The sequence below is a fragment of the Lactuca serriola genome, chromosome 1 (genome assembly GCF_051521515.1).
Source record: "Lactuca serriola cultivar US96UC23 chromosome 1, Lser_US96UC23_V15, whole genome shotgun sequence".
NCBI lineage: Eukaryota > Viridiplantae > Streptophyta > Magnoliopsida > Asterales > Asteraceae > Lactuca > Lactuca serriola.
The window spans coordinates 29,341,194-29,352,867 of NC_136408.1; the positions used below are offsets into that span (position 1 = coordinate 29,341,194).

General features: G+C 32.1%; 1 protein-coding gene across 1 annotated transcript; it reads right to left on the reverse strand.

Annotated features, from left to right (window-relative positions):
* Positions 1 to 1,276: 1,276 nt before the first annotated feature.
* On the reverse strand, positions 1,277 to 11,674 carry LOC145079597 (cytochrome P450 81Q32-like). The gene is made up of 2 exons (XM_079023118.1): positions 10,612 to 11,674; positions 1,277 to 2,079 (listed from the first exon to the last, which is right to left on the reverse strand). Exons 1-2 carry the CDS (start codon positions 11,515 to 11,517, stop codon positions 1,462 to 1,464), a joined length of 1,524 nt encoding a protein of 507 aa, XP_078879244.1. The 5' UTR covers positions 11,518 to 11,674; the 3' UTR covers positions 1,277 to 1,461.

Below are 11,674 nucleotides of genomic sequence, written 5' to 3' on the forward strand. Positions count from 1 at the left end.
TGATAAGGTTTTGGTGTTCTAAGTCCAGTCTTGGAAGCCCCTAAGTCATATCTAAGCTCCAAAGGTGATTTGGGAGGGTTTTTAGGCTCCAAAACCCATTTTATGCGTGTTTACGGCCCAAGACTGTTCTAGGGCCGTAAACACATGATGTTGGTCCTATTCCATGGATTAAACACGAATTTGAAGGTTAAATAGGTTATACTATGAGCTAGGATTGTTACCTTGTCGATTTGGAGCTTAAATTGGATGATTTTGGGACCTAGAACTTGGATTTGAGGAGAGGGAGATTAGAGAGAGGTTGAAAAAGCTTCAAATGAAGTTCTTTGAACTTTATATATGGTTTAAGTTTGGGACACAGTGGAATTCTACCCGATACTGACGTTAAACAGGGCTTTTGGTCGCACCCGATTAAGTTGTCGTAACCCGATATGGTCGAAACTAAAAAATTTTCTAAATAATAATATGAGGTGTTTTCATGAGTTTCTAACGGGTTTGGACACTCACGAGATCATAATAAAAGTCTCAATTTGGATAACTTAACTCAAAAACGAAATCGGAACAATCTGCTAAAGATGAGTTTTTACAGATGGAATGGGTTACGGCGATGGAACAAACTTCGGGTTGTCACATGCACCGACTCGACGAGTTAAGACACCTACTCGCCGAGTTGACTCCCTTAATTACAAAAATACCCCTGAACTTATACTCTTAAACTTGGGATGTTACAAATCATTTACCTGGATGCAAGATTTGGATAAACCAGGTACTTCCATGTACATAATCAGTTCCTTGTGTGTCTCCAGTATATCCACTACAATGTTGCCTTCTGATTCGCCATTTCCATGAGGAGAACGAGAAGAAGGGAACATTACCTTCCCAATTGCATCAGGGATGTCCAACTGATGTGGCTGGTGTTAATCTGGCCTAGAAACATAATCGAAAATGATTTGTCGAGGTGTTTACTTTTTTCCCATATTTGCATAATCGATTTTCAGAGTATGTATATGTGTATGTATGAGTTACAATGTAGAAGACAATGGGTTTAGTTACTATGTAGAAGACGAAGAGAGAGAGAGAGAGAGAGAGAGAGAGAGAGAGAAGAAAGAGAGAGAGAGAGAGGGAGGGAGGGAGGGAGGTCCTCTATTTTTTTATAGGAGACAATGTACGAAATCTCTTTATTTGTGTTTCTATGGTGTCGCTCTCGAATTTTGAGAGGGGTCATCACATTCTTAGCAATAAAATTTTTAAGATTTTTTTAATATAATAAATAGCTTCAGATAAAGAAAACACACACACACACACATCACAATTACAATATAATAATATAAAATATAAATTGTCTTTTAGAATAAGAATCATAAAAACAGTAATGATATTTTTTGTGTGCCAGGGTTCACATCCTGTGTGTAATTTCACTACTCAATCATTATGCCCAATTCGCAGGGATAAAAAGATATATAATCATAACTGCGATAGTAGATTCAACATTATAGGACGTGGTTGGCACATTGCAACCAAATGTATAGTCTTTGCCAAAGTTAATCCAGTTCCTCCATTCATGTCAACCTCGACCTCACTTGTTCTTCCCCATTCGAAGCACTGTATAAGAGACCCTAATGCCAATCCAACCATTCGCATTGCCATGTTTTCTCCCGGACAACTTCTCCTTCCAAATCCAAATGGCAATAACTTGAAACCATCTCCATAGACTTCTACCCCTTCAAACCTCTCTGGCCTAAATGTTTCAGGATCTCCCCAAATGTGTGGGTCATTCTGTATTCCCCATGCATTCACTAATAACATTGTTCCACGAGGGACATGATACCCGCTAACCATGCAATCTTTTGATGACTCATGAGGAAGAAGAGGTCCAGCGGGGTACATCCGCAAAGTCTCCTTTATTATAGATGCAAGATAAGGTAGGTTAACCATGTCTGATTCCTCAACACAACGATCTTGTCCAACATGATTGTCGATCTCATCATGTGCCTTCTTTAGAACACTTGGATTGTTCAGTAAAAGAGACATTGCCCACTCCAATGTGCATATGGATGTATGAGTGCCTCCTGCTAGTATCGTCTATGAAAGAAATTTTAAGTCAGTGGATGTGTATTAAGAACTGTTAATTGATAAAGAGTTAGTTTGACTCAAACAAAACAAAAATGGAACTCATAATTAATGTGGGCGCTAAATGCATATATATTCGTAAAAAGTTTTCAAGATAGATCTTAATTAACTCCGATTGATGCATAAAAACTATCACAAAGTTTTTTATGCTAACAAGTTTTATTGATTTTTTTTATTGGTTTTACTTAATTTGGGAACACATGATTTTTTTGTTTTAGATTCGTCACTCTGACTAACTCCAAGCTACAGTGTCGTAATAAAATGTATTATATGTGACAAAATTCATACGTAAGAAACATACATAAAATAAACATGAAAATATACACATAATTTACATTGAACCGTAAAAAAAACTCAAATTTGTATCGAAACGTGAATAGAAATAAGTATGTAAAATTATTTATTTAAGTTAACGAACAAAAGTTCAAATAATAAAACACATACTATATGTGACTCGACTCATATGTATGAACTGTACATAAAAATAACAACGAAAACATAAAAAAATACGTCGAAAGTAGACAAACTCAAATTTATACAGACACATACATATAAAAAAGCATGTAAATTTATTTTAAATCAACGAATGAAAATTGTAAACATACATCGAAACAGTGACAACTCATAGCGATAAACACGTAAAATACCAATGCATATGTCGGTAGATAAATATACAAGTTGGTACTACTAATAAAGTGTATTATTGTATTGATAAAATATATTATATGTGACCGAACTCATACGTAGACAATGTACATAAAAATAAACCTAGAAACGGACATAAAATTTATGTCGAAACTCAAATTATACTAACACGTATATAAAATAAGTAGTAATATTTTTTTAAGGTAATGATCGAAATTTTAAATAATCAAAATCATATTATATACCATTCGACTCATATATAGGAAACATATATAAAAATTAGCGAGAAAACATAAAAAACAATTGACGTCGAAACGTAGACAAACTCATATTTACACCGACACGTAAATAAAAAAAGCAAATAAGATTTTTGTTTTAAAAAAAGTAGCGAACGAAAGTTATAAATTTACGTCGAAACCTTGACCACTTTGATTTTATACCAACATATACATCAAAATAAGATGTAAAGTTAATGAACGAAAATTATTAAAAAAATCAAATTGTATATACTACCTAGGGCATGAAAATTTAGAAAAATAGAATGATAAAAAAAGATATTTAACAAAATTCCAAGTAGATGTTATTAAACATGATATTTTAAAAAATATAGGAATAATTTTTTTTATTTTACAAAGTATTTTAAAAAGTAAAGGATAAAAAATATTACTTTAAAAAATAAAAGGATACAATATAACAATATAATATAAAATATTTTTTTTTGTTTTTTTGTTTTTTTTTTAAATAGGATTCAAAACTATCACTTTAAAAAAATATAAAAGTACATGAGTGAAATATATCGTTTTAGAAAATATAGAAGTAGAATATATCATTTTATAAAGTATTTACAACTATAAAGATAAAAAATATCACACTAAAAAGTAGTAACTAGGAATCACTATAGAAACTACCACCAATAAACATTTACCAGTTTACGATTTAAATTATACAAGCATTCAATGGTAACACATTGTGAAAAGTAAAATTATTTTCTTTAGACTTGTCGGTATGCTCTCTACCGCATACTATATTAGAGTGCAATATGGTAAACACCACACCGACCCCACAAAATAATGAGGTATACCTCTTGCACATTATGGTTTCGCCATATGGAAAAAACAAACATATCCTTCAAATGTAGTATTTTATGCATAAAAAATTATATTGTGGGGAGTAGGGGTGAACATTTGGACCGAACCAGACCGGACCGACTCTTGGACCGGACCGGTTATGAAGAATATTGTGGATCGTGGAACGGACCGGATGAGTCGTGTCCGTGTCCGTGTCCGGGTCTGGGTCCAGTTCCGGGTTTTCCGGTTCTTGGACCCGTTTGGACTGATACAACTTTAACTGCATAGAGTACAAGTCGTTAAAATAAGTTTTTGTGTTTGATAGAACTCGTTAAAACATATATGTTATTGGGTTTGATACGATACAACTTGTAAAAATGATTACGTTTCAGGTTCATGCATAACTAATCTACCTTGATGTTATAATATTATAACTTGCAAAATTAATTTTCCAAATAAGAGCAACTAACATATAAATCAAGTTCACCAAGATCCTTTTCATATGATTTATCTGTCGAAGATACATAAAATTCAGAATTATAGTCTAAAATAATAGTTAAAAAGTTGAAATATTTCAGCTTTGATAGCTCAACTTTGAAGGATTGTAACTCACTAAATATAATATCAAAATCAACAAAATTATAGTCTAAATTCATCTACAAACTGTAAACTAAATGTTGAAAAAAACCGTAGGTTAATCCGACTTAAAACGAATGAGTTATGGTTGTTTATAAAATTTCACAGGTTACAAAATTTGAAAAATCTTGTTGAAAAGCTGAAATTTTTCAGATTTGATAGATCAACTTTGAAACACTATAACTCATTGAATATAATACCAAAATCAACAAAATTCTAGTCTAAATTATCTACAAACTGTAAATTAAACGTTGGAAAAAACCGTGTTTCAATCTAACTTAAAACGAATGAGTTATAGTTGTTTAATTTTTTTCACAGATTACAAAATTTAAAAAAATGTTACTGAAAAGTTGAAAATTTTCAGCTTTGATAGCTCAACTTTAAAAGACTGTAACTCATTGAATATAATACAAAAATCAATAAAATTATAGTCTAAATTAATCTACAAACTGTAAATTAAAAGTTGGAAAAAACCGCATGTCAAACCGACTTAAAACGAATGAGCTATGGTTGTTTAAAAAAATTTCACACATTACCATTTTTTTTTAAAATCGGGTCTAACCGGTTCTAAACCCCGTAAAAACCGGACTGGTTTTGATGGATTCCTAGAACCGAGAACTGGCTCCGGGGTTCAAAAAAACGGTCTGGTCCAAATGCTCACCTCTAGTGGTGAGTGTGATAAGATGTAGTATGACACAAACCAGTTGAATGAGAGAAAAATGAAGCCAAATATATAATAAAGTTAATGACCACACCCACCAACCTTAATCCTTTTATATTACAAGAATTCTTTTATCTAAGTATAATAATTAATTTTTTTATATAAGTAATCTTAACCATCTATTAAAATATTAACTTTTCATTTTTCTACCCACACAATCCAACCATGTTTGAAATCCATTATTAACCCAATTCAAAACATCTTTTTTATTACTTAAATAAAATTTTAGTTTATTATTTATTATATTAAAATTTATTAGAGATTTTAATAATATATCTTTTATTTTGAAAAAATTAATTATGTATTTTATAAATAAACATAACAAAAATAGATAAAAGAATATCTTAATAAAACGAAGTTCCCAACGAAATGCAAAATATAAGATTAGATATCAGAAGATACATGGTTGAAAATTAAGGTGAACATAGTAGAATACCATTTTTTTCCGGACCATGTATCGTAATAATTATAGTTGGTATAAAATTTTGGTTATCAATACCGTACCAAGTATATTTGATATCAACTTGTTTGACTATCAATATGTTTGGTTGATACAAATTAATAATTGTATATATGAATTTTCTTTCTAATTTTATATTATAAGATTTAAAGACATTTTGATGTTTAGTAAATAAGTTAGTTGCTTATTTAATTATTTATTTTTTTAGTTTACTTGATGTAATATTGAAGTAACTTAAATTTAAAATGACTATAATTATGCGCTAATACGACTAATGGCTTATAATATGCCCTTAAAATTCTAAGCACTAAACACACACCCACTTTGACAACTGAAAAAAAATATATATATATATATATATATATATATATATATATATATATATATATATATATATATATATATATATATATATATATATATATATATATATATATATATATATATATATGGTTGGTTTAATATTATCTTGATATTTAAAAATTATATTATTATCGTAACTTGATTACTTAATTAGTATGATACTACTACTTAAACATATTGGTTATTAATTTTTTTCGCATATTAACATTTTGGTTGATTTTTATAATATATTTTTAACGGTCCTAATAAAAAAATAAAATTGAAATAGATTATAAATAAAAAATCAAGATTGAATACTAAAATATGTCATTATTTTATTTTATTTATAGTGGAATTTTGATATTTTTTCCTAAAATAAATAATCTGAATATATTAAATGATTACTTTTATATAAAGTCCACAGTCTTCTTTATTAAACCAACTTCAAAACTAACACTATAAATCACATCATTTTTTTTTTGTATAAAACTCCCATAAAAACAATTTTCAATTCCTATCATACACTAATTAACACCACAAACATATTTTAATATTATAATTATAAAAGTAATGCATTCTTATTATTAATAAAGGATAAAAATGAATATATATATATATATATATATATATATATATATATATATATATATATATATATATATATATATATATATATATATATATATAGCGGTGATGAATAGTTCCACACAAATTTGACTTAGTGTAGCATTACACAAAAATGCTGGTAAATATAGAGGTCCATAGAACAAATTATGCAAAACACAAATTTGCAAGACACCTGAAAAACCTATATATATTTAAGGGTAAATATAGAGGTCCATTGAAGGAATATGCGTGTGCAAAACACAAAATTGCAGGTCCATTAGAATTACTCTTAATTAGTCTTACACGTGAAAAACATGTATATATTCAACTTGTCCATCCGGTTAGGAGACCTTTCTTTATCATATTTATAATATCTTTGCCAATATTCGGTTGGTAATGACAACATGTTGGTTGGAGTTTAGCATTTCTTTTTGACGAATCAAATTAATTTCTACTTTTTATTTTTTATATTTTTCTCTATCTATTAGAGGACATTAAAAGAGAAAATTAGTTTTTATCCGTTAGAAGATATTAAAAGAGAGAATTAATGATTTTTATATGTTATTACTTTATACGAGTAGAAATATAGATAGAGTAAAATATAGGAGAATATTTTTATTTATTTATTTATTTATTATTATTATTTTTGAACAAAATGACTTCTGGTTCAATAGTACCAGGTGATGTCTTTTATTTCTAAGGTTGAAGGTTCAAATCATATTGTGGACATATGTGAAGTTAGGAGTTAGGTTTAAGAATATATTAGATTTGCCGGTTTATTGATTTGTTTTTTACAAAACCTCCTAAATGATCCATGTGGTTTCTTGAGATACAGTCTCTAAGTTTAAAAAAATCTCATAGATGGTCCCTACGGTTGCTTAACTTTTAACAAATTGTCCTTGTAGTTTCAAAACTTTTAACAAATAGTCTTCACCCACATAAAAATACTTATTTACCTTTTTTAATATACACTTTTGATTTTCTTTATTTAAATATATTTTAAAACAAAAACGAATCAGATAACTTAGGCCTCTCTCTCACACACACTCATATACACATAAAAGTCTTTCCGATTTTTTACTACACATCTGTGTTCATCTGAACATTATCATCGACTACCTTTATAAGCTTGAAGTCATTAAGAACCAACCACCAATTTTGGCATTCAAATTGCTAATTCTTCAAACCAACGTGATCGTCAAATCAATTCCTTAATTGCTTTTTGAACCACATCACAAGTTGGGACTTCGTCGATAAAATTGATATACGATATTTAGAGCCACATTGTAATTTATCCAAGCATTCTGGTTCTCTAATCTCTGCTTTATTAAACACAATCATCAATTTTTCGCATATCACCGTTCCTTTTTCAGCTAACCATATTGATCATGACTATAAGAACTAACTTCAATTCACAATAATTAGACACACCATATTTAATCTTATTCTTCACATGAGTCAACCAATTTGATAATCAAATCCACATGCCAATCACTTTGACGAGATCATTACATGTGAAACATCAATTTTCACTATCCAAAAACTTCTTTGACTAATTAATATTCAGTTTTGACCATCGCTTCATTACATCGTCAATTTTGACTATCTCTCCATCAACACACCATCTTCACAAAACCTCCCCATCACTTTCACAACCGAGAGAGACTAACACATTATGGAAAGGATTCTAATAGACTTGATTGAATTTACAGTGCCTGATCAGATTCTAACCACCACTCCTTTGGTCCTCATTTTATTGATCATGTTAACTGATTCTAAGCACCACTCCCTTGGTCCTTATCTTGTTGACCAGGTTAACTGCCTATTGAAAGATGTTGTACATCACCCAATCGATGGTTGTAAATTCACGAACCTCTCGACAATGCTCTTTCTTTCTTTCTTTCTCTCTTTCACTCTCTCTATCTCTCCCCTCTTTTATATCTTCATCGTCTTTTTGTGTGTGTTTGCGTGTTGGTATTCACACAAAGATCTTAAGTTGCAGTGAAATAACCTTTTCTTTTTCTTTAAGTGTTTGTATCTGATATAAAAAATTGGAGGTTTAAAGTATGTTGATACGGTTCTTGATAAAAATGTTTTTTATTGGTAAGAAGCATGGAGTTGGGTTTTGATGGTTATGAGACGATGAAGGTGAACGAAAATGGTGGTGGTGTTGATGAGTTTTTAGCAAGGAACATAGGAAATGGATCGTAAAAGAGAGTTTGGAAGAAGGCGTTGATGGGTTTCTAATCTAACATAAAAATACGAGTGTGTGTGTGTGTGAGTGAGAGAGAGGGGGGCCCAAGTTATTTATTTATTTTAAAAAATAGATTTAAATAAGGAAACTCAAAAATATATTAAAAATGATATATAAGTCTTTTATTGTGGGTGAGAGACCATTTGTTAAAAATTTTGAAATCACAATGACCATCTATAAAGTTTTTTAAACTTAGGAACTATATCATAGATTTCGTAAAACCACAAGGATCATTTATGTGGTTTTGTCCTTTTTCTTTACATTAAATTTTGTACTTTAGCTCATAAAATAGAGACGTAGAACATCCACTAATGAGTTTAGTTAGAGTGTTAGTTTAGATTTCATTCAGTAAATAAACTCTACTATTATGATATGCTATCTTGACATTTAATGAATTTTGAGTTTAATGATCACTGAACTCTTCGACGGAATAAAAGTTTTTAATTCTTAAATATACACCAAAGGGGCTTTGGTCCAGCGGTATTAAGGTTTTGAAGAGGTGTTCTTCCCTTAGGGATTGAAGGTTCAAATCACGTCATTTAAGAAGCCTGGTTTACAAAGACAGATTCTAAAGCTCACTTAATCTCAGTTTTTTTTTCCGCTTATTTGATAACATAAGTATTGGCCCCTCAAATTAGCATATAAAGTTATGTTCGAAGTAATTAAGGTGATTGTTTGATGACTAGAAAATGGACTTTCACCGATGGATGACATCCCTAGCTAAATTAGCGACGGATTTCATAGGATCAGAGATGGAAATCAAATTAAGTGATAAATAAAGGAATCCGGATTTTAGTGACGGATCACCGACGGATTAGCTAGGGATTAGCGATGGAAATAATCCCTAGCTGATGTGCCCTTGATTTCAACCCTAGATTGGTTGCTGTTTTTTTTTTTTCCATATTGTTCCTACTGCTTACTCTCAATTATTTTTCAGTTCCCTACCAAGGGACTGTCTCCCAAATAGAGACAATCAAATTGAAACCCACGCAGAAGCTACGTCGCTCCGTCGCCGACAGTCCATCCTTCGCCTTCAAGTTCACCCGTCTCCGGCCCGTCATCGGCAGAGACGATCTCCGCCACTCCACAGTTGATTCCGTAAGGTAACCCTATATTATTCTGGTTTCTTGGACCTAGTTGTTTTTTGTAACATGTGTGGTTGTTTTCTGTAATATGTTCTCTTTGATTTCTTGGATATTTTGAGTGCCATGAAAGTAATTTCTGAATACTTCAAATATTGATGTGAAACTTAAAAAATTGTTGTGAATAATTCGAAAAGGGCTGCTAAAATCTCGTACTATTTGTAAAAACAGATGTGGAAAATGATGCAAAAGTAGCAATACTCACTGATAATTTTTTAGGAGGAAAAAACAGAAGGGGAATGGTACAATGAGAATTTGGGGTCATCAAAAAGCTAATTAGCTATGTTTGAGTAATTATTTTCTGTTTTGTTGTTCTATGTATATAGCTATGTTTCACCAGCGCATTACCAACGGTTATTAGCGACGGAATCCGGGGTTTGATTGGGCAATGTGCGCCATCGCAAATCCCTCGTTGATCCGTCGCTGACAATTAGCGACAAGGGTTTTTTCCGACGTACAATTCCGTCGCTAATCCATCACTGATAGCTGTCAGCGACGGATTAGCGACGGAATTGTCCGTCGCTGAAAGTCCATTTTCTAGTAGTGACATAATATATATGGAGTTAAGATGTAATATAATACCATCATGTAAGTAAATCGATTCTCATTACCAGCATGATGCTACGGATCATTTCATCGGTGTAGCACTCTGGTTCCGTTTGTTGCAAAGATAGCAACACTTGAATCAAATTCCTCTTGCCACTATTCTTCATGCTACATCTTATCTCCTCAACAAGCTCTTTCATGAACAAGTCTCGCTTTGCTTGCAAAGCTATCAATTGCTTTTCCAGTTTGCTTACTCCTAACCACCTCAATATGGGCAAGTAATCTCCTATATGTGAAACACTCATCGCACAAAAAACCTCCTCCACTATCTCCTGAAACCGATGTGCCTTCTCCTTCTCCTCATCCGTCAATATGTCATCTTTCCCATAGTAATATCTCTTACTAGAAACCATCCTCATGACAGCGTTGAGCGTCAGGTCAACCAACATAGCGTTGACTTGCACTTCAACCGCCTCCCCAGACCAAGAACGATAGAGTTTTCGTATCATGAGGCGTACTTCATCAGAACGTATGGGTTCAAACTCACGGAGTCGATGAGATGAAAGGATTTCTAGGGTGGTGACACGGCGGAGGTTCCGCCAGTGGTCACCATAGGGTGCATAGACGAGGCTGTCGTAGTTGTAGCCAAGGTACTTCCCTGCGAGAAGCTGCCGAGGGCGGTTGGCGAATATGATATCGTTCTTGGTGAGACATTCTTCGGCGGCGGAGGGAGAGGACACGACGAGCACCCGACGTGAGCCAATTTGCAGGAGTTGGACTGGGCCGTATCTTGCTGAGATTTTAGCGAGGGATTTGTGGAGCGGTCGTTTTAGAAGGTAGAGGTGGCCGATTATGGGTAGGGGAGGAAGCCATGGCGTTGGTGGGAGGTTTTGAAATTTGCGGAGGAAGTAATCAGTGATGGCAGAAATGGCTAAGAATGTTAATGAGAAATAAAAGTAAAACGCTCCCATTTCTCCTGGGTTGAACTGTCACACACCTCTTCCTTTATATATTTTATCACCAGTTTAGCACCCATGCTTTAAGTCAAAAAAGCTTATTGTTGGATTTTCTTTCTATGTTTGTTGGGTTTTCTTTCTATTTTCGTTTTTTCATTTCAAAGCTTTTTCA

What these genes read in the sequence shown, in the direction of transcription:
- LOC145079597 (XM_079023118.1), bottom strand. Translation starts at nt 11,517, where the DNA reads ATGGGAGCGTTTTACTTTTATTTCTCATTAACATTCTTAGCCATTTCT. An exon ending in TGATCCGTAGCATCATGCTG is followed by an intron (nt 2,080 to 10,611) that starts GTAATGAGAATC and finishes TTTCTTTCATAG; the next exon opens with ACGATACTAGCAGGAGGCAC.